The 24,061-nt window shown below is 43.5% G+C and overlaps 2 protein-coding genes across 6 annotated transcripts; both read left to right on the top strand.

Annotated features, from left to right (window-relative positions):
- Positions 1–7,044, top strand: LOC139445450 (uncharacterized). Its single transcript, XM_071226595.1, has 6 exons — positions 1–375; positions 1,817–1,963; positions 2,873–2,959; positions 5,030–5,539; positions 5,967–6,036; positions 6,248–7,044. Exons 1-6 carry the CDS (start codon positions 271–273, stop codon positions 6,532–6,534), a joined length of 1,206 nt encoding a protein of 401 aa, XP_071082696.1. The 5' UTR covers positions 1–270; the 3' UTR covers positions 6,535–7,044.
- Positions 7,045–10,851: 3,807 nt separating this feature from the next.
- Positions 10,852–22,545, top strand: LOC139445864 (actin nucleation-promoting factor WASL-like). Of its 5 annotated transcripts, none has more exons than XM_071227096.1 (12): positions 10,852–10,919; positions 14,142–14,270; positions 14,933–15,070; positions 15,383–15,469; positions 16,200–16,302; positions 16,945–17,004; positions 17,770–17,893; positions 18,539–18,581; positions 19,292–19,457; positions 19,830–20,614; positions 20,838–20,943; positions 22,332–22,545. In XM_071227096.1, the coding sequence occupies exons 2-12, from the start codon at positions 14,181–14,183 to the stop codon at positions 22,394–22,396; spliced, it is 1,767 nt and encodes a 588-aa protein (XP_071083197.1). In that variant the 5' UTR covers positions 10,852–10,919; positions 14,142–14,180; the 3' UTR covers positions 22,397–22,545. The 5 variants fall into 5 exon arrangements, with proteins under 5 accessions (XP_071083197.1, XP_071083195.1, XP_071083199.1 ...); XM_071227094.1 differs by having other exon boundaries at positions 10,858–10,919; positions 14,073–14,270; XM_071227095.1 differs by lacking the exon at positions 10,852–10,919 and adding an exon at positions 10,945–11,120 and having other exon boundaries at positions 14,073–14,270.
- The last annotated feature ends 1,516 nt before the right edge of the window (positions 22,546–24,061 follow it).

Genomic DNA, 24,061 nt, shown 5'->3' on the forward strand with positions numbered 1-24,061 from the left:
ATATACAATGAACCTGTACAGGATGTTGATTACACGTCGATAGCCTGCTATCGACACCTGACGCCGCCAAGTCTTCAATGCCACAGACAGCGTTCGGTGCGAGATTTCATAACGACATTGGTGGCGGGGAATCCCCCATTCATCGCGACATTGCTCGTGTCATCTTCGTGAACACAACCCACTCAATCAAGGAAGTGGATCGTGGCGTTCTGCACGAGACGATCTGACATCACTGTCATCATGCTCAACACCTGAAATGAACAGCGTTTGATGTGGCTTGAAATCGACATGATTGAAGTTCACACAATCAGCTCTTCTCACCTGACGACGGCCCAGTGCGACATATTGAAGTACATTGTAGGACGCCGCCGTGAGGTATGTGGACAGGTGTGCTATCTATAGTTGTGTACATCCACAGTTACGCTGGGGAGATATGTGACGGCCTCTATCGCTTCTGTCATATAGACCAGAGGTAGAACGCTATCTAGGCCAAAGCCGTTTTGTCAAGATCTATAACACTTCTCATATAGAAATCGTGACTTGTTATATTTATATGACGGCTGTGTGTGTGTGTGTGTGTGTGTGTGAGAGAGAGAGAGAGAGAGAGAGAGAGAGAGAGAGAGAGAGAGATGACGCTATGCCAGCATGAAGGGTATAATATGGATCTTGTATGTTGTATAATAACGCTATGCCAGCATGTGGGATAATGTTATGGATCTTGTATGCTGTAAAATAACACTATGCCAGCGTGAAGAGTATAATATGGATCGAGTATGTTGTGAAATAACGGTATGTCAACTTGTGCCTATGTCTTGCACAGCGACAAGTGACTTGTCTATAGGCGGAAAGGACCCGTGAAGATACGGGTCAGAATAGATCTCCAGGAACCCATGCTTGCCGTAAAAGGCGACTATGATCGTCGTAAGAGGCAACTAAGGGGATCGGGTGGTCAGGCTCGCTGACTTGGTTGATGCATGTAATCGTATCCCAACTTCGTGGATCGATACGCCTGATGTCAATCACTCTATTGTCTGGCCCAGACTCGATTATTTATGTACAGACCACCGTCATTTAGGTGGAATATTGCTGAGTGTGGCGTCAAACAACAAATAAAAGACGAAAAAACAAACAATTGCTTGACAATTCGTACTGTTTCTCCCTACATTGTTTCTCGCCTCTTTATACCGGAAAGACGCAGGAAACAAATGACGCATGCGGAAACAGTAAGAGACATGTCGTTTTCGGTCATAATGATTTAAACTAAGCTGTATACTATTAAAAGTGATTGAGGGTGGGGGTGGTGAGTGGTGGATGTGTGTGTTTTATTAAATATACGCCCTGGGGTCTATGAGAAAATGCAGGATAACTGCAGTCAAGATATTGGTGTGGTACCCTGGTTCGACAGTAGTCTCGACAAAGGAACAGCCCATGAGATTCTCAACATGTATTCTTCGCTGTTAATTCTCGTTAATTCCCCATTACTTCCCAACTTGACTCTACCGTTATTGAATAAACACGCAACATCATACATTGTCATACGACACCTTAAATGTAGTCCATGGCGACGTCATAGCCACGTAGTTGACGTCGTACTGTCAGTCACATTTGAAAATCACATCCTTTACTGTCATCGCTCAAAGGCCAGTTCTTCCTAGCAGCTAAGAATAGCGCATCTGTGCTATAAAGAAAAGCATGATCGACATTGAGTATATAACAGAACGGAGTTGAAGTAATTAATGGCGGAGCATGTGTGCGACGGGGTGTTGGTATTATTGTATTCAGGCATTGATCAGTCTGTGTGGCGTTGCTTCTGCAGATCAGGGCTGCGGGAGTGGTCGAGGTGCTGACTGCGGACGTCACTGACGCCGGCTCAAGAACGTGGACACACAGGGGATATGGGGTCATGTGCTTCATCAAGGATCATCCAAGAAAACAGTACATCTTCAAGGCGTTTAACCTCATGGTTAGTGCATATTGGTGCTCTTCGTGTTTGCAACTCTTATTTGTGAGTGAATGAGAGATGAGTTTAACGCCGCTGTTAACAGTATTCCAGTTGTTACACGGTGTGTCAGCTTAATATGGGAGGAAAGCCCGAAGTGGTGCACGTTTCAGACGTTTACCACTTTGGTGAAACTCGTGTGCATGGGTATTGTGCTGACATACCTAGAAACATCACCGGGTTTCGAACACGATCATAGTTTTCTAAGGGCAGATAATCCCAAACATCATTTCATTTCAAACCGCCAGAAAATAAAGATACCATGCTTATCCTTATGTGAAATTTACATTTACATTTACGACAAAATGTACTCCGTTTTGCTACGCTACAGTTGGTTTGTCAGCACCATAACAAAGTGGTAAGCATCTACGAACTGCATCACTTCGGTTTTTCCTCCCAGATTAAGTTGACACCCCGTGCTAAAACTGAAATACTGTTCAGATTGGCGTTAAACCCAGCCCACTCACCACTCTTAAGAGTGGTGATGAATTTCCTGTTCTTCTGATTACTCTTTACTGACACGTTGTCCCTGAACCAAACGGACACGATATCCCTCGATCATAGTACTAGAGGACAAAGAAGTGTAACCTATTGTTTCCCATAATATACGGCCAGGCAAAAGAAAGTAAACACCCATGTCTGATGGCTAAAGATGAAATAAAGAATTCGACCTGATGTATTTGATGCGGACATCATCGTTGTGATTTGGACCTTAAGTTTGCAGTGTTTCGGAGACAGCTTAAAGTACTTTTTTAGTAACGTTTTGATAACGTTTGGTCAAATCCAATTTTCAAGTGTATGCTTTCTTTTGCCGGTCAGTTTATGTTTGTACATATCTTAATTCTTATCATCCTTGCTTTGTCCTACTTTCAGACAAGACAAGAGATACATGAGCACACCATCAACAACAAGTTCAAGTACATAGAAAAAAGTGATCGGTTTCACTATATGACGGGAGCGGTGAGCCACCTCTATACTTATACATAGCTGCGGTAACCGAGTCTCTGCGCTGTTCCCTCTTATCGATTTTATGACCGCCTCCGTGGTCTAGTGGTAGAGCGTCCGCCCGGAGAGCGGAAGGTCCGGGGTTCGATCCCCGACCGCGCCATACGTTAAAAGATGGTACTTGTTGTTACCCTGTCTGGCGCTCGGCATTAGGGGCTAAAACAAGGATCGGTCGGCTCGGAGTCAGTATACTGTGTCTGAGTGGGGTATTCATGTTAAACTTCGGCATGGTATCTCAGTGTGCTAGCACTATAAATCTGGACTAGTACAAGCAGCCACACACACCTACATACATGCACGTCGCTATATAAGTGCAATAATCTTAGACGCGACGTTAAACCCAATTTCATCACCTCTTAACGATTTTGATGTTGTCTTGAGGCTTAACAGAGCTACGGGCTGTCCCATTGTGTTTTCCTAAAGATGCCCGATCCAAATCTGCATCACACTTTATATGCTTCAGCAAAGTGCATGGTCGTGATTTAACAAATGAAACATGATTCACTTCTCAAGACACATGCCTTCAAATACGATTACTAATATTTTCAAATAGTCTTACAATATATATAAAATTATATTGTAGAGATTGTAAGCCGTACCCTCTCGATGAATTAACATGATAAAAAATATGAATAAATATAGTTGAAGCGGTTTTTTTAAGCGAATCGCGTGACAGTTCCTGTGGGGTTCTGATTCATAACTGCACATTATGGCTGGGCTGTTAGTGCATTTGTCCCGAACCGGGGATCGTTTAGGAAAACACCATGGAACAGTCCGTCGCTGCACACAAAGATACGGTCTCTATTCTGTGCATCACGGCACGCTAGTAACTTCAGGGGCTCAGTTCTACAAAGCGAACAAAGCGTCAAGATCGGTTTATGCAACCGGTTCCACATCCATTAAACGTTGGGATAACACAATGCCGTTATCTCACTGAATCTGACAACGTCAAGCATGTTCATATTTTTTTCCCATACTGGATACCAATGTTTAATGTATGCATATTCTGTCAGACAAACTATCATAAACGTTGAATGCAGCTCTTCAATAACATATTTAGTGCTGCATTGAGTTGCTTATATAGTTGTTGACATGTTTACTTTAGAGGTTTCTTTGACATATTTATTTACAAAAGTGTTATTCTTGTTTAGATTCTGGGACATAATAATTATTCAACTCCCATGCTTGTCTTCATGTACTGGATTCCAGTCCTGACCTGAACCACTGTATAGCTGTAGCCCAACGCCGTTATGTACACTATCACCCAATGGTCCACCTGGGCCCTCTTGCACAAAGCGATCTTAGCGCTAAGATGATTTTATCATCAAAAACTGGCTCCCACAGGAGATATCGCTTTGATGAGATCAAGCGATATCTACACTGTAGATATCGCTGCAATGGAATTAAATCACAATGCTTTGCAGACGATTGTGACATCACTGGTTACTATGACGTCACAATCAAATGACATCACTAATGGCTCTGCTACTGAAGCTGTTAGCAGTATTTTTTACATGATTGAAGGCACTACTAATTACTGTCTACAAATTGAAAAAGTTGGAAGAATGATGTTGGATGATAAATATAATCTCACCCTCGTGTCTTTTAATATCAAATATATCAACACTCGTTGATAAAAATGGCAAATATCCTCGGCAAGCCTCGGAATTTTTCCACTTTTATCAACTCGTGTTGATATATTTGATATTAAAAGACACTCTGGTGAGATTCTCTATGTAACTCCCATGCTTTAACATAGGCTTACAATAGTCGTAGCGCTAAGATAGCTTTGAGCAAGTGGGCCTTGGTTGCTGACAGGCCGCCGTGATATAGTTGTCATATAGCTAACTAATGTGTGAGCGCCATTCGTTCAAGCATTCCTTTGTTTCAACCCTCAAATCTGATCATGTCTTTACGAAGCTTCATGTTACTATTGCTAGGGCACACGTACGTTGTGCCTTAGTGTTGAAATTGTGTTTTCATCGATGATGGCTCCAAATCTGAACGCCAAACATTTTGTTTCAGAAAAATCGAATGACTGGCCTAAATTTTATTGACGAAAGCGAGGCTAGTGCGTTTAAAGAGACAGTGGACCGCAAAAGGGAACAGTGGACGTTCCCCTCCGTCCCGCCCCACCCCTGCGGGCTGCCTGATTACATCCCCCCTCACATCACGCTACAGGAAATCATACAAGAGTTGCCACAGGAAGTCCCGTCTCATGTTCTACCACAGACCCCGACACAGGTCCCGACCCTCGTCCCGCATAACATTTCTTCACAGACCCCACAAGACATATTGGCGCAGGACGCGCAAGATACACTGACACCGGTCCCGCAAAATCTATTCACACAGGTCCCGCAGGAGGTCCCGTCCCAGGTTCAGTCCCAGGTCATGGAGCAGGATTTGACGTCACAGGTCTCGCAAGAGATTACGTCACAGGTCTCGCAAGAGATTACGTCACAGGCGCCACAAGGGATGACGTCACAGTCCCCACAAGAGGTTCAATCACATGTCTCCTCACCAGTCCAGCCACAGGTAAAACAGGACATTTCGACCGTTTAGACATACTCGGAATCTAGCTCACTACTGAGAAAGAGAAGTATTCCACTGGACAAGAAACCGGTCACATGACCGTGAAACTGACGTTCACAAGCGTATGGACGACATTTTGATGTTGATACATATTTCACGAAACAGTATGCTTGAAATGACGTAAACAGTGACGGACTACTTCCACATTCCTGGGATATTTAAAACTTGGTAATTTTTAAATAAATGCGGAAGCGTTGTTTCTGATCATTTAGACACTGTAATCTTGAATAAGCGTCTGTCTTATCTGTTTAAAAATACTGATAATTTTGGTCCGGATATTTCGGAAGACAAAATACTGTCATAGAAATTCCATAATTTTGGTCCCCCCAGAGACCAGCCTGAGACAATAAAACCTCTTGGTATTTTTCAGCCGAACGAAAAGAAGGACGTTGTTGCCAGTCCCGCAGATCCAGCCACACACGATCGACTAGATGATCTAGGTAAAGCTACAAATAACTGTGTCTAGTATGCTGCGTGTCTGCGGTGCAAGAGAAAGTATACACTTGAAAATTGGATTTGACCAAAGAAATTACAAACGTTACTATCTAAAAACAGTAGCCGAAACACTGCAAACTTAATGTCCAAAACACAACTATGAAACACGTGTCAAATACATCACAATTGCATAACATTTCCTCTGTATGTTGACAGTGACGGAGCGCCAACTGATGACGTTGTCGACGGCGTTCGGCGACAACTGGCAGTGTCTGAGTGTCCAACTCGGCATCTCCTGCCGCGAAGAGCTGACCAACGGCGACAACACCACCCAACAGAAGATGCACAGCGTACTAAAAGAATGGGTCAGGGTAAACGCCCAGAAAGCCACTAGTCGTGTTTTCTTGGATGCGATCCACTCCGTCAAAGATGCTGGACTTGTGACTGTTGACATGGACGTCGTCCATAAAGCCTGTAACTTTAAAGAGGAGTCGGATGTTTAATCAAGGATCGTCCGTCCAATGTGCCTTGGCTTGGAGTGAACGGCTCCAAAAGTGTGATTTATTGTTTTCCATGATGTAGAATTCTGTCCATGAAATTGTTACATACTGTCAATGTGCCTTACAATTAGGCTGGACTGTTTCCGTTGACTCTGATAAGTTGTTAAATTACTGTCAGTGTGGAATTGTTGTGTTGGGCTATGAACCCGAGCTGTTGCAGGTTTTCTGCGAAATTGCATAAGACTTGAACAAGATTTCCCCCGTCAATGTGCCCTTGATTTTTATCACAACTGTTAACACACATTTTGGTATATTTACATATCAAAGGTTTATCTTTGTGTATAACATTCCAGTTTCTTGTTATGACAGTGGTGTGAAACTTGGATGCATAAGAAGAGTGTATGCTATGGTTGTTGAATAAATGCTTTGGAATGTTATTATTACTCTCAGAGGATAAGGTCTTGGTTGACACAGCAGCACATCAATAGAACAAGCCCTTCTAGCTTGGGCGAACACATCAATAGGACCGACCCACCTAGCTTGGTGGACACAGCCACACATCAATAGGACAGGCCCACCTAGCTTGGTGGACACAGCAACGCATTAATAGGACAGGCCCATCTAGCTTGGTGGACACGACAACGCATTAATAGGACAGGCCCACCTAGCTTGGTGGGCACAGCAACACATCAACAGGACAGGCCCACCTAGCTTGGTGGACATAGCAACACAACAATAGGACATGCCTCTCTAGCTTGGTGGACATAGCAACACATCAATAGGACAGACCCACCTAGCTTGGTGGACAAAGCAACACATCAATAGGACATGCCTCTCTAGCTTGGTGGACATAGCAACACATCAATAGGACATGCCTCTCTAGCTTGGTGGACATAGCAACACATCAATAGGACAGACCCACCTAGCTTGGTGGACATAGCAACACATCAATAGGACAGGCCCACCTAGCTTGGTGGACATAGCAACACATCAATAGGACATGCCTCTCTAGCTTGGTGGACATAGCAACACATCAATAGGACATGCCTCTCTAACTTGGTGGACATAGCAACACATCAATAGGACATGCCTCTCTAACTTGGTGGACATAGCAACACATCAATAGGACATGCCTCTCTAACTTGGTGGGCACAGCAACACATCAATAGGACATGCCTCTCTAACTTGGTGGACATAGCAACACATCAATAGGACAGACCCACCTAGCTTGGTGGACACAGCAACACATCAAGAGGACATGCCTCTCTAGCTTGGTGGACACAGCAACACATCAATAGGACAGACCCACCTAGCTTGGTGGACACAGCAACACATCAATAGGACAGACCCACCTAGCTTGGTGGACATAGCAACACATCAATAGGACAGGCCTCTCTAGCTTGGTGGACATAGCAACACATCAATAGGACATGCCTCTCTAGCTTGGTGGACAAAGCAACACATCAATAGGACAGGCCCCTCTAGCTTGGTGGACATAGCAACACATCAATAGGACATGCCTCTCTAGCTTGGTGGACATAGCAACACATCAATAGGACATGCCTCTCTAGCTTGGTGGACATAGCAACACATCAATAGGACATGCCTCTCTAGCTTGGTGGACAAAGCAACACAACAATAGGACAGACCCACCTAGCTTGGTGGACACAGCAACACATCAATAGGACAGACCCACCTAGCTTGGTGGACATAGCAACACATCAATAGGACATGCCTCTCTAGCTTGGTGGACATAGCAACACATCAATAGGACATGCCTCTCTAGCTTGGTGGACAAAGCAACACATCAATAGGACAGGCCCCTCTAGCTTGGTGGACATAGCAACACATCAATAGGACATGCCTCTCTAGCTTGGTGGACATAGCAACACATCAATAGGACATGCCTCTCTAGCTTGGTGGACATAGCAACACATCAATAGGACATGCCTCTCTAGCTTGGTGGACAAAGCAACACATCAATAGGACAGACCCACCTAGCTTGGTGGACACAGCAACACATCAATAGGACATGCCTCTCTAGCTTGGTGGACATAGCAACACATCAATAGGACATGCCTCTCTAGCTTGGTGGACATAGCAACACATCAATAGGACAGACCCACCTAGCTTGGTGGACATAGCAACACATCAATAGGACATGCCTCTCTAGCTTGGTGGACATAGCAACACATCAATAGTACATGCCTCTCTAGCTTGGCGGACATAGCAACACATCAATAGGACAGGCCCCTCTAGCTTGGTGGACATAGCAACACATCAATAGGACATGCCTCTCTAGCTTGGTGGACATTGCAACACATCAATAGGACAGACCCACCTAGCTTGGTGGACACAGCAACGCATCAATAGGACAGGCCCACCTTGCTTGGTGGACACAGCAAGACATCAATAGGACAGGCCCACCTTGCTTGGTGGACACAGCAAGACATCAATAGGACAGGACCCTCTAGTTTGATGGACACAGCAACACATCAATAGGACAGGCCCACCTAGCTTGGTGGACACATCAATAGGACAGGCCCACATAGGTTGGTGGACACATCAATAGGACAGGACCCTCTAGTTTGATGGACACAGCAACACATCAATAGGACAGGCCCACATAGCTTGGTGGACACATCAATAGGACAGGCCCACCTAGCTTGGTGGACACATCAATAGGACAGGCCCGCCTAGCTTGGTGGACACATCAATAGGACAGGCCCACCTAGCTTGGTGGACACATCAATAGGACAGGCCCGCCTAGCTTGGTGGACACATCAATAGGACAGGCCCACCTAGCTTGGTGGACACATCAATAGGACAGGCCCACCTAGCTTGGTGGACACATCAATAGGACAGGCCCACCTAGCTTGGTGGACACATCAATAGGACAGGCCCACCTAGCTTGGTGGACACATCAATAGGACAGGCCCACCTAGCTTGGTGGACACATCAATAGGACAGGCCCACCTAGCTTGGTGGACACATCAATAGGACAGGCCCACCTAGCTTGGTGGACACATCAATAGGACAGGCCCACCTAGCTTGGTGGACACATCAATAGGACAGGCCCACCTAGCTTGGTGGACACATCAATAGGACAGGCCCACCTAGCTTGGTGGACACATCAATAGGACAGGCCCACCTAGGTTGGTGGACACATCAATAGGACAGGCCCACCTAGCTTGGTGGACACATCAATTGGACAGGCCCACATAGGTTGGTGGACACATCAATAGGACAGGCCTACCTAGCTTGGTGGACACATCAATTGGACAGGCCCACCTAGCTTGGTGGACACATCAATAGGACAGGCCCACCTAGCTTGGTGGACACATCAATTGGACAGGCCCACCTAGCTTGGTGGACACATCAATAGGACAGGCCCACCTAGCTTGGTGGACACATCAATAGGACAGGCCCACCTAGCTTGGTGGACACATCAATAGGACAGGCCCACATAGGTTGGTGGACACATCAATAGGACAGGCCTACCTAGCTTGGTGGACACATCAATTGGACAGGCCCACCTAGCTTGGTGGACACATCAATAGGACAGGCCCACATAGGTTGGTGGACACATCAATAGGACAGGCCCACCTAGCTTGGTGGACACATCAATAGGACAGGCCCACATAGGTTGGTGGACACATCAATAGGACAGGCCCACCTAGCTTGGTGGACACATCAATAGGACAGGCCCGCCTAGCTTGGTGGACACATCAATAGGACAGGCCCACCTAGCTTGGTGGACACATCAATAGGACAGGCCCACCTAGCTTGGTGGACACATCAATAGGACAGGCCCACCTAGCTTGGTGGACACATCAATAGGACAGGCCCACATAGGTTGGTGGACACATCAATAGGACAGGCCCACCTAGCTTGGTGGACACATCAATAGGACAGGCCCACCTAGTTAGGAGGACACAGAAACACATCAATAGGACAGGCCCACATATAGGTCGGTGGATCATTGCAAGTCACCAGAAGGACATAGCCACATAGCCTGGGCGACACAGCCACTCGCCTGAAGGACATGTTCACTGGCGATTCGTCACTAGCAGTAGGGCTCATCTATCTATAGCTTGCTGGTGTGTGTATGTAAGCTGGAAACGCGACACACCCATTCCCAAGGTGTTGAAATTCATATTGAATAAAGCAGTGCAGTTACATGCAAGACGACAATACTCACTTTGAATTGAAGTTTTTACAGACATTGCTTACCCATGTCATTTAGAATAGATGTCAGTGCACACTGTACCCCTTTTCACCTTGTATATAATATGAACATGTAAATATTTAGCCGCAGCGGGCTCACGCTACTTTTCAGCCGTCCTGTAGCTGAACGAATTCTGCGTTGATTTGGATAATACTAAACGGTAAGACGTCATTTTCAGTGATTAACCGCACACTGTGTGACTGTGATTGTGGAAGAAGAGTATAACGTTGTGCAGAAAGCAGTACCTTCACATAAAAGTGTTCAAGCTGCAGTTGTATTTTTCATGAAGTAGTCGCACCAATGTGACAGTGTACGGCAGGTGCTTTTCCACAAGGGAAGTGAACGTTTTCCTCTGCGAGAGGTAAGTTTGCAAACATCGTTTCAGTATGGTATTTTCCAATATTTCTCGAGTTATGAGCATGCATAAGAAAAAAATTCAATGCTGTAAAATAAAGTGAGGCACACGAAAATACGTGAGCTAAAACCGAATTATTTGCTAGTAATTGCAGATAACTATGGCTTTTAAAATGTCATCGGGTTAAATATTCCGTGAAATTAGTTGCAATTATGTGTTATGATTAATATAAACAGAAAATTCATATACAGATACATAACATCGCAAAATATGGAACAAATAACTTAGCTCCCACTACAACTACAACAATGCCAAATGATGATATATTTTGAAAAAAACAACAAGAACGATTAATAGCCATTAATGAGTTTCTAAGTGTGGCTGCTGTAGTTGTCATGTTCAAAATCGGATCAGAATTCTGTGAACAATTTTAGAGACATTGCAGCAGGGATTTGTCATAGATTCAGCTGAACATTGTCCAAATATATTCCTTGTCAAAGTTCATTTAAACTCACAGGTACGTTGTCGACAACCTTAAACAAAATCAGGCCAAATCAGTGGCTGAGGGATGAAACTCATCTGGCAACAAAAAACAACACACACGCATCTAAAACCAAATTCAAATAACAGTATATTTAAGGTGACCTGATATTGATCCATTTGGTTCGCCATAGTAGGGCAATGCTTGTTTGCATTTGTCATGACAATCAACTGAATTTGGCTATCAAGTTCCACAACTGAAATGAAGCATAATGACACAATTACTGTCTAGAATTAAGAATTAATTCATTAAACGTTTATTAATGTTCAGTCGCTACGGGTTAATTATTACAAATGATAAAATATGAAAGCACGACATGCATGTATTGAATATTTGATTGTTAACTGAATATACTCTTTGTTGATGATTTTACGATTAAGCTGAAATGACTTAAACAAGCTACTACTCAATACAGGTAGATGGGTTATAGAAAATGATAGTTCTTGATTCAGATTCAGATTAGTGAGCCCCAGTTGTAAACTACATGTATATATAATTGTGTTCATACATATTCCCTCCAGTAATCAGTGTGATTCTTAGATTCAAACCCATGATCACAGGGTTCTGGCACACCTCAGGGACACAATTCTGCAAACTTAAGCAATATGTGACGCCTGGGACCTCCTTGCCCACGACACGAGTCACACACCAGTTAGTATAGGTAGATATCGTCACATCAGTTTGAGGGTTCAAAGTCTCAAATGACTAGACACAGAACAAGTGTTTATTGACTTTTCAGTTAGCTTGACAGATATACATGATAAAAACTCTGATTCCTACCCAACCATCTATAAGAATTAATATTTTATTGTCGGCACAAATATTCATTGAGTGCGACAAGTGCGATTTGTTGACTTGTATTTCCGATGTTACGTGATCCCGGTGATCAGCTGATAATGTTTTCTGAGATGGGGGAAAACATCGTGTCATTGGAAAACTTGAGTTTACTAAAAAAGTTAGTAAATTTGGGGAGCCATGCTTTACCGCGCTACAACCGAAGCGCTTAATAACGAGGGAACACTGTACGTAACAACTTGTAATGTGTGTGAAAAGTCGTACGAAAAGACGCTATTTGAAGGGGGCGTAGCCTAAATGCAAATGTCCGATTGGGATTTTAAGTTTTCCGGACCCCTGCTCATGCCCAACACTACCTGCCAATTACAAGGGCAGTGAATTTCCTCTCCCAAGCAAAGTTCTACATATATTCATGGAGGCTTTGGCAATATCGGACTTCATAATGTATAACAACACACAGTATTAAAAGTTTAAGAAGCTACACAACACAAATAGATTCTCGGAAAGCGTTCACCAGCAAAACATGTTCGTTATGAAAAGAGTTTGACATGTGGAGTGGAAAGCGTTCAATGGGTTGTTTGGGGTAGCGGTCTTTCAGAGTTAATAATTTCATAACCGTTATATATTGAAACGTCATACGTCTTAAAAGTATTCTTTAATGACATATGTAAAAGTCTTAATACACTTTGAATACTAAAAGTTTGTATGAAGTGCGAATAATGCAATCAAATTCTATGGCTTGTTTTTCTAACGGTTATCAATAGTTTGGCGAGTAAATGGCTGATATTTTCGCAACAAAGCCATTTGATGTCTTTGCTTTGACAGCACTGAAAAGGTTTTGGTATGAATGCTTATAACTTGCAAACTTACCTCTCGCAGAAGAAAGCGTCTTACTTCCCTGTCGCACACGATCACAAGGAGTGAGTCGGGCACAGAGCACACAAACTCGTGATCGGTATAATCAGCGTCGGAATCAGGTGCGATGATGACACACCTGTCAGACATGACCCGTTCCATGAGTGAGTGAGTGAGGTGGGTTTAACGCCACTTTTAACAGTATTCCAGTTATATCGCGGCGTGTCAGCCTAATGTTGGATGAAAGCCCGAAGTGATGCAGGTCTCAGACGTTTACCACTTCGGTGAAACCCACGAGCACGGTTATGGTGCTGACAAACCTAGAAACGGGGCGAACCGGGATTCGAACCCACAATCATAACTAGGGGGTTTAGTCCTGATATGCGAAAGCTTTCATCACAAAGTTACCCCACCGCTTGATAGTGAGCATTGAATATTTTATCCACGTCGCCACCGTTTAATTCTATCCGCTCCCTTACCTACTGTTCCGTTGACATGGTCGCGAGTATTCGGGATCATATCATGGACTTAGTGTTAATGTATACAAAACTTGTAAAGGCCAAAACCATATAACATTCCCGACAGAGCAACAATCTCAAAGGCACAATCCTACATCGCACATTACAGTACGTGACGAGTTTGTGAGTCGCGCTAAAGATAGATTTCTTTAGAAGACTGATTCATCATATGACTTATATAGGTAGTTCGTAGATATATCGCTAAAAATAGATCATTTCATTATATATCGACTCGTTTTGGGATTTCAGGTTTTGATCTACAAATAGAAATGGTCACTTGGCACTTAAATACTCTCGCAGTTATTTAAACTGTGACAGTTCTAGGTTGATGCCTGCAGCAGGAACGCCTAAGTCGCGATGGGGAAGCTTGAGAACAACGTGGGTTGCATTTTGCTCAACAACACCGAGAACCAGATATTATTTGATTGTCTTGGACGAGGTTGTACGGTAAGGGCAGTAGATAGATAGATAGATAGATAGATAGATAGATAGATAGATAGATAGATAGATAGATAGATAGATAGATAGATAGATAGATAGATAGATAGATAGATAGATAGATAGATAGATAGATATTATTTGATTGTCTTGGACGAGGTTGTACGGTAAGGGCAGTAGATAGATAGATAGATAGATAGATAGATAGATAGATAGATAGATAGATATTATTTGATTGTCTTGGACGAGGTTTTTTCGGTAAGGGCAGTAGATAGATAGATAGATAGATAGATAGATAGATAGATAGATATTATTTGATTGTCTTGGACGAGGTTTTTTCGGTAAGGGCAGTAGATAGATAGATAGATAGACAGACAGACAGACAGACAGACAGACAGACAGACAGATAGATAGATAGATAGATAGATATTATTTGACTGTCTTGGACGAGGTTGTACGGTAAGGTCAGATAGATAGATAGATAGATAGATAGATAGATAGATAGATAGATAGATAGATAGATGGATAGATTATTAAAATTCATAACAATAATTATCACAAATATTGCAATTATTATTATTATGATTATTATGATTATTATTATTATTATTATAAGTCATGCCATATGTGGTATTATCCCTGTACAACGTGTGATCATGTCTCTGTTACAGACCATAGCGTCTGCTGTGGTAGAGCTGTACCTGGCGTTGCCGGATGACTCCCGGTGGACGAAACACGCATGTGGGGTGGCCTGTCTGGTGAAAGACAACATCAAGAGGTCATTCTTCATACGGGTGTATGACATACAGGTGGGCTACAATAACATGTCACTATCGCCATTCTCTTGCAAAGAAATAAGTTTAAATGTTTAAAGCTCCCAGGAGCCCTGATCAAGAAAAGATATTGTGTTTCGAATTTAGTCTTTTCCTACATTGAATAACACATCCACTTGGGGTTTTGTTTAGAGGCCAGCTGGGACAACACGCGCACAAATATCAAATGGTCGGTCCTTCAGTGGGGCGGAGTACAATGTTTATCCCTGCTGGTGATGGCTATGTTGTATCCTTGATATATTTCTTGAAAATATGATTTGACCATGACATCACAATGTTTAATTTCAGGAACAGCGGTTGCTGTGGGAACAGGAATTATACATGCAATTCCATTACAAATGCCCAAGAGATTACTTTCACACTTTCGAAGCTGAAGTAAGAATTGCACTTAAACTTATTTTGATATAAACGACGGGTTTCGTACGTGACAGTAGGATGGAGTGAGTGAGTGAGTGAACTACAAAGGTAGTGGGGAGGTCATGAAATGGGCTGCATGCATTGCATCCAAGTAGGGAATCGAACCCGTCTTCAATGCCACCCGGTGAACCCACCACACTCGATTAAAGAGAGACAGTCGAATTAGGTTGACTGGTTCGACTCATGACTTGCGTACATACTCGCTTATAGTGAGTGAGTGAGTGAGTTGGGTTTAACGCCGCTTTTAACAGTATTCCAGTTATATCACGGCATGTCAGCTTAATGTGGAAGGAAAGCCCGAAGTTATGCAGGTCTTAGACGTTTACCACTTCGGTGAAACCCACGAGCACGGGTATGGTGCTGACAAACCTAGAAACATAATCGGGGCGAACCAGGATTCGAACCCACAATCATAGGTTTCTGGCGTGCCCAAGGGACGCAACTCTGCACAGCGAATCGCGGCGCCTTAGACGACTGGGCGACCCGTGCCCCCTACTCGCCTATAGACAGAGGGCCGTCAAATATCTTGAATAATCACTGGCATTAATGATCATCCACCAACTACCACACACTGAGTAAGACTGGGTCGTCTCACCTATTCATTCACCTTAAAATATAAAAGAAATGTCGGCACCGAATGTTTTATTTTTCATTTTTTATAATTATCCGTTTTCCTGTCCTGTTTCAGTGGAGTCAGGCGGGGCTTAATTTTGCCAGTGAAGATGAAGCGCGGAAGTTTGGGGAGATGATTGTGTCAAAACTAAAACTGAGACACCGGCGAACTGTACAGCGTGAGTATGAGTGAGTGAGTATGGTTTTACGCCGCTTTTGGCAATATTCCAGCAATATCACGGCGGGGGACACCACAAATGGGCTTCACACATTGTACCCATGTCGGGAATCGAACCCGGGTCTTCGGCGTGCAGAGCCAACGCTTTAACCACTAGGCTACCCGACCGCCCCAGCGTGAGTATGAAGGGTGGTGTGTGTCGGTACAGTAGGTGGTGTATTGCTTCATCACAGCAGAAGGTTCGGGTTTGTTGCTGAAATATACCCTGAAATGTGAAATACCCATTGCCTTGGTATGGCTCACACAGAACCGGTGTCGTAGATACAACAGTGTACCCTCGAATAGTTCTGTACAATTATATCTAGCGCCGAATGTCCAAGGAATAAGTAATCCAAGGAACCAATGTCTGCTTAGAATCAAAGTCCTTCTCGCAATATCAGGAATGAATGTCCGTTGGACATCGTAAGCTTAGAAGACAGCGGCAGACGTCACATTTCCTCATTTTAGTCTCCATCTTGGATGGTTAAAAAATGGTATTGCATGGTGTACGTTTTTTGAGGATGACCGAGTTACCTTCGTGCTTTATAATCATGTGAAGGTAATTGAAGGTGTTCTTACAAAGTTGTTTACATTGACTATTTAGGGCGGAAAGAGAGACAGCTGCAAAGGGGTGCCGCTGACACCCCGAACAGACCGAGACCAGGTAAGTCACATGACGCACAGTGGTTGAGAGTCACATGACGCACAGTGGTTGAGTGTGAAATGACGCACAGTGGTTGAGAGTCACATGACGCACAGTGGTTGAGCGAGTTGACGCACAGTGGTTGAGTGTCACATGACGCACAGTGGTTGAGAGTCACATGACGCACAGTGGTTGAGAGTCACATGACGCCAGTGGTTAAGTGTCACATGACGCACAGTGGTTGAGTGTCACATGACGCACAGTGGTTGAGAGTCACATGACGCACAGTGGTTGAGTGTCACATGACGCACAGTGGTTGAATGTCACATGACGCACAGAGGTTAGGTGAGTGAGTGTTGTTTGACGAGTCTGGACAAGGCGAACCAGTGCCTGAAAACTCGGGCAACTATCCACATTATCGGGCCACCATAACCGGCAATTATCCAAGCCACTGAGCCTGATCGCCCGACCATCTTCTTGTCACCTCAGCAATGGGCGCTGAAGACCTAGTCTAACCTGGGTCCCCACATGGTCGAGCTAGTTGACCGGAGGCGAGATTCTTATTCTTACACGATATTAGAGAATGTTGAGCACGCGCATATCTGAAAACAGAGATGCGTTCCATAACGTGTTTATTTAAATATGATGAATAAAAAAAGAATGATTAAATTTGTGGTTGATATAGACTGGACATGTTCTTTGCACATCATTAAAATAGCATACAAAATATTGTCACAAGGTATTTAGATATCAAGCTGAACTCGCACTGTGCTTGTCTGACTTCAGTGTCCGCGCCTGTTACCGTCAACATGAAGCAGACGACACAGAACGTCAAGGTCGCCAAGACGAAACCGACCAAGGGCGGCAGGAGGCTGAGCAAAGGTGACATAAGTTCGCCAACAGACTTCAGGTGAGGAGAGGAATGGAACTGATGTGCATAGTTAACGATGATGTTACGATGACGATGGTAGCTCGACTCAGGGTGGCTGACCAGACCTAGTGGGCAGTGTCCGACAGAGTTGTAGAAGCCAGATTGTTTGTATATCAGTTGTTTAAAGTCGCACTCGGCAATATTCCAGCTTCATAACGGCGGTCCGTAAATAATCGAGTCTGGACCAGACAATCCAGTGATTGACATCATAAGCATCTATCCACGCAATTCGGATACGATGACATGCATCAACCAAGTCAACGAGCCTGACCACCCGCTCCGATTAACCGCCTCTTACGACAAGCACAGTCGCCTTTTACGGCAAGCATGATTTGCTCAAGACCTATTCTACCCGGATCTTCACGGGCCTGTAGAAGCCAGGGCCTATTAGAGCCTATTGTGCTCAGTTAATATTTTGTAAGTTACTGATAGTTACGTTCAGTTTAAGATGACGGGGATAATGGTTATGTTACTGATGAAGATGACGTTTTTTAAATGATGATTTCAATGACTATAAGTCAAGATTATTATCGAACGTAATGATGAATACATACAAAAAAATGCGAGGCGGCAATTCAATTTAAAATATTAATTGATACTATTTACTTTTACAATTTAATTCAGGCGTGTCCAGCATATTGGATTTGATACAGATGGCAACTATGATGTGAGTATTCAAAACAAATAAAGATTTCTTTAATATAGTCACTTACTGTGGACACAGAGGGAGAGGTTGGCTTGAGTTTAATCGGGCTTTGGTCAGTATTCTAGAAACTTGAAGATATGGGATTTAGACATAATTGACGCAGGTCGTACACTTTGGTGACACCAATGAGCACAGCTATGGTTCAGACCAACCAATGATGATAAATGGTGCGGAGTTAGGATTCGAACCCACGAACAGCCGATCCTGGCACGGCTAAAGGGCGTAACTCTGCACTGAAAGGTGCACCTTCTTTGATCACAGGGCCAGCCGTGCCCCGTTTATCACGGCATGTGTTATAGCATGTTATAGCTATATAAACCGCATTACCATTCTTCATGTAGAAATACGTATGACAAAATGTAGCATATGTGCTAAGATTAACCAACCGAGACAATATGTGTTTCACTGATATATGACGATAGGTAGTGGCCGTAGCAGACTCGTGTACCCTGGTTGCGTGTCATCGTATACCTAAGACGTGTACTGCTGTTCATGCTGTCAACCTCTGGTTTTTCTGACCCAGATCCATTTTCAAAACGATTCCTTCGTATAGCTGGTATATTACTCAGCATTATCTCACTTAGATGACTGATCAGTGCATCTACTTATTATCCATGGCGTATATGACTCAAGTGTAGTAAATCTTAACCGTCGCCGTGGTTATTTTTCAGACCAATATCGTAGAACCGGAAATGAAGAGGTTGCTGGAGACCGTCGGCATTACGGAAAGAGACTCCGACACCATTGAGTTCGTCTATGACTTTGTTGGGCGTAATGGCGGCATGCATGTCATTCAGGAGGCAATGGCCAACATGTCCAAATCAACCAACCCTTCTGGTCAGTGCTTTTACTTTCATACACACCCTTCTTGCAAGATACAAAGGCGGTGTGGTAGCCTAGTGGTTAAAGCGTTGGCTCGTATCGCCGAAAACCCGGGTTCGATTCCCAACATGGGTACAGTGTGCGAAGCCCATTATCCGGTGTCCCCCGCCTTGATATTGCTGGAATATTGCTAAAGGCGGTGTAAAACCATACTCTCCCATTCATGCAGGATACATGTATACCCACGGCCAAAATGAATGCGAGATAGAAGAAGAATGTATTGTATTAATATTAAAATAGAATTTCCGGGACGAATGACTCCATTTCTTATTTCATCAAAGTTCCTGCATTTGTATTTTTTATAATTCATTCTCTGTTTTTTTACAGGATATAGGTCAGGCCCCCCAACACGACCACATCCAGTGCAACCACCTTCCCCATTCTTAAGTCGTTCTGACCAAAGACCACCGCCTTCACCAAAGCAGGGTCCACGTGTCCCTCCCCGACAGACTCCATCGCCATACCGTGAAACCCCCTCTCCCCCTCCCGTACAGCAGGGACCACTGATGCCATCTGTTCGCCAACCCTTGGTACCCACGTACTCTCCGTCTTCGTATCCATATACAGACCGCGCACAACGCGATCCTACCCGACCCCCAGCATCACCCCTCCGCCCACCTTCAGTTGCATACAAACCTTCCCCAGTAAACACGGGTCCACCCTATCCTCAAACAGCACAAGCGCCATACCCCTACAACCCAATGGCACCAATACCTGTCCAACACAAACAGGACCAAGCCACCCCATCTTCGACCTTTGCTTCAGGGCGCCCTGAAAAACCACCACCGCCACCACCACCAAAACCAATGTCACTTGCTCAAAATCCACCCCAGAAAGATCCTGTTCCACCCGTTCCATCCCCTTCTGTAGCATATCAAGCGCCACCCCCACCCCCTTCAATTCCACCCCTAGCTCCACCCCCGCCTCCTTCAGTTCCACCCCAAGCTCCTCCCCCACCTCCTTCAGTTCCACCCATGGCTCCACCCCCACCTCCAGCGCCGATTCCTGGTAATGATGCACTACCCGAAAAATCACGTCCAGACTTCTTGAATGCTATACAAAATGGCATCACTTTGAATAAGGTTGAAGTTGGAACGTCGAATTTCAAGAGGGTGAGTTTGGATTGACCAACTCTTTTTCAGTTGTTTGGGAGGGTGTTTGAGAATCTGTATAAGTTTTATAAATACTCCCTGTGAAAAAAACATACAATTTCATATAATTTATTTTAACCAGAGCTTCAGAATGTGTGGTGTCCACCAACCACTTAGGGATACAATTTGTCCATATATTTATCCATCAAAGATGCTGTCTCAATTATATATGTTCGGGTTTCAGAGGCAGTCGCAGGGAGACGGGCTGGTTACGCCCGACGCCAGTAGCAATATTCTAGACGCGCTCTCCCGTGCACTCAATAAAAGAAAAACATTCATTCAGGGACCAGGTAAGCTAAGCCTAAGTGATTGTATTTAATGGTAATGTATCTCAAGAATGCGTCAAACATAAAGAAAATAATATTCAACTAATTGTTAAGGTTTACAATATGTGGTTGGTGCTGAGTTCAAGGACGCAAGCTCCCCCTGATTTACGGACTCCAACTCAGTAAGACAGCTATACGCATGTGCGGGTATTCGAATATTTGAGTGAGAAGTCACATGACCTGAACTTAAGACTTCACTCCAAGGGTTGTTCAACGTCACTTCGAGTTGTCTGCCCAAAATGCCGTTCGTAGCCTGCTTCCACCAACCACTGTCGTCAGAGGGTGTCGCTTCCATTACACCCAATGTATCTGGCGACGTGTACAGAGAGAAGGGCTGGCGCCCTACTACAAGGAAGACCCCGAGGTGAAGAAGGTAGTTAGGCCGCTGTCCGGCCCCTTGTGCAACTCGACAAGGTACAAGATGTGTGGTTGGAGACGACTGCCAATAGCCCTGCAGGACCCATGATCACCGCCTTCATGGACTACGTCACAACATCTTGGGTTGAAGGGAGGCAGTTCAGTCCTGACAACTGGAACCACGTTGGGAACTCGGGTCATCAAACAAACATTAATCTTGAAGTGTGGCACCATAAGATAAAACAGCTAGCCAGGTAGAGCAACCCTCACATCTACGAGGTGGTGCAGCTGATGTTCCAGAGAAAGCAACTCAACACCGAAGTCCGCATCCTGGAGGTTGAACGGCAATCCCTCTGCACCTCCCCGTGAACGACGTTACCGCCAGATCGACGCCCGCCTCAGATCATTGAAGGACGACCTCGTCAACCACCATCTGTCTGATAATGACTATACAAACCATGGTTCGGAGCTTCTCGCCTGGACTAAAATATCAATGTACATTTCAACACTTTAAACACTTCAACTTAACATGCATATAAATGCGGTAGTGAAATTAATGAGCGGTACTCATTTGTTCTCGTTCTATTTGCCTAGTATACGGGGATAGCCAAATCCCGTGTCGATGAGTTTTCCTCCTAAGTATCAAATATGACGCTCCAGGACCGACACCGCTTTATCCACTTAATGCCTAGCCCCAGGCAGGGTGAACAACAAATATAATCTCTTGGCGTCTTTTGGTTTGACGCGGCCGGGGATCGAACCACCGACCATCCGCTCTCTGCAGAGAGCGGTCTGTTACAGAAAGACCCCTATTATAAGCAAAGAATGGTTTACGTAGGAAATACAAATACTTACATAACGTGAAACGCCTGATTATACATTTTTTTAATAATGTGGTTGAAATATTTGGTGTTTAATTTTTTATTCATACTCGCATCATTTTGTATTATTAATTATGTATGCAACTTATTGTTTGCTTATTTAGGAATCTTTAGTTTCAGATGACGACGAGTTTGACGCTGAAGCCTATGACATTGACTGGGAAGAAGACGACATGTAATATAAATTATGAGGACATGTGTATGATACAATTGCCTACCGCATAGTACTAAATAATGTTAACACCAAACTGTCTCATGAACAACACGAAGTTTTTGTATTGTACGATTTGTTACAACGTCACGACGCCATTACAGGTGAAGCGTTCTTGAAGCGTTTAATTGTGTGTTTATATTTAGCACCAATAGTTTCTTTTCTTCTTTTTGTCCTTTTTAATAAATAGGGGAGGGGGGAGTGGGGGGGGGGGTGGGGGGGTGGTGCTCGAGGAGTCTAAGAACTGTGTCCCTTGGCCTTGTTACGATCTGCTGTTCGTGGTTTAGTAGAGTTTATTTCCTCCAAGTTTCAGGCCATAGGCCCATTGAACATACATTATATCAATATAGTGTATGCATAAATACATGAAAGGAATATCATACATAAATAATATATCAGTGAATTGTGAGTGACTCGCGTAATCTAAAAGCGTGGTAGATATATTTAGCAAGTTGTGTAATAGTGTATTTACATTTAGAAGACATAAGATTTACAAATTTTTCATATGATGGATTAGTGTGAAAATATGTATCAATAAAATGTAAACGTAATGTTGAATATGAAGTACAAATAAGAAGGAAATAATATTCATTTTCCATGTAGTTGAAGTCCAATTTTTGACATTGTGGGCAAAATCTTTTGTTTTCTTCTATATTGGTATGACGTCCAGTTTCGATCATAAGTTTATGGCAGCTGCATCGGAATCTTGTTAAGGTTTCTTTATAGATCTTCTTGTTTACTTCCTGAAGGTACATTTCTATTCTTAATACCGATTTGAAAGTTAAATATGTTTTTGAGATAGGTTTTCAATCCAACGTTGTTGACCACAGTCCACGATGCGTTGTTTGAATTGTGAAATGAATATTTGCGGATCTCCAACATCTTGAATTATCCAGGCATAGCCAAATCCATACTTGAAAAGAGTTTTTTTGTATATGTTGCCCAGGATATACGGCCAGCTTCATCTAATTTGTACATCATTAAATACGTTTGCTTCGGTAGACGATCATTGTTCATAGAGATTAATTTTGTCCAGTATTTAATACATTTACTAATATAATACACATATAATCGTTGTCTTCCAGTTTCACCAAGAACAGCGTCATTGCTTGCATTATTTGGTAGGTTAAGAATCCGTTTGTAATATTTAGTCTGTACCATCTCTATAGTTTCGTAGTATTGGAACCCCCAAACTTCAGAGCCATATGTTAATATTGGTAAAACCATGGATTCGAACATCTTGATTGCAGTAGTGATTGTTAATCCTCCACATAGATAGTTTATTTTATAGATATAATGACATACTTTTTCTGCTTGTTGTGCAAGTGTTGCCGTTGCTTTTGTCCATAGCAATTAAGGAGTGAAAAATAGTCCCAAATATTTATAAGATGAAAAAGTCTCTATCTTTTCTTCTCTGTAAGTCCAATTTTCATAGTTCCTTAAACGTCCACCATTTCTAAAAACGATTATCTTTGATTTGTTCATATTTAGAGACAGTCCCCATTTTTTACAAAATTCACTTATACAGTTGATCTGTTGTTGTAATCTTCCAGTGGTATCGGCAGTGTTGGCAACATCATCGGCGTATAATAAAGAACAAATATTTGGTGCTTCTTCTGAGATGAATATTCCA

This window comes from Haliotis cracherodii, unplaced genomic scaffold, assembly GCF_022045235.1.
Source record: "Haliotis cracherodii isolate W230 unplaced genomic scaffold, xgHalCrac1.p SCAF_6, whole genome shotgun sequence".
Taxonomy (NCBI): domain Eukaryota; kingdom Metazoa; phylum Mollusca; class Gastropoda; order Lepetellida; family Haliotidae; genus Haliotis; species Haliotis cracherodii.

Excerpts from the sequence above, each read along its gene's own strand:
- LOC139445450 (XM_071226595.1), top strand. The coding sequence starts at position 271 with ATGTGGCTTGAAATCGACATGATTGAAGTTCACACAATCAGCTCTTCT. Across the intron at positions 1,964-2,872 it reads TCAAGGCGTTTAACCTCATG|ACAAGACAAGAGATACATGA; the intron begins GTTAGTGCATAT and ends TCCTACTTTCAG. Across the intron at positions 5,540-5,966 it reads CCTCACCAGTCCAGCCACAG|CCGAACGAAAAGAAGGACGT; the intron begins GTAAAACAGGAC and ends GGTATTTTTCAG.
- LOC139445864 (XM_071227096.1), top strand. The coding sequence starts at position 14,181 with ATGGGGAAGCTTGAGAACAACGTGGGTTGCATTTTGCTCAACAACACC. Across the intron at positions 15,071-15,382 it reads TACGGGTGTATGACATACAG|GAACAGCGGTTGCTGTGGGA; the intron begins GTGGGCTACAAT and ends GTTTAATTTCAG. Across the intron at positions 19,458-19,829 it reads CAAATCAACCAACCCTTCTG|GATATAGGTCAGGCCCCCCA; the intron begins GTCAGTGCTTTT and ends GTTTTTTTACAG.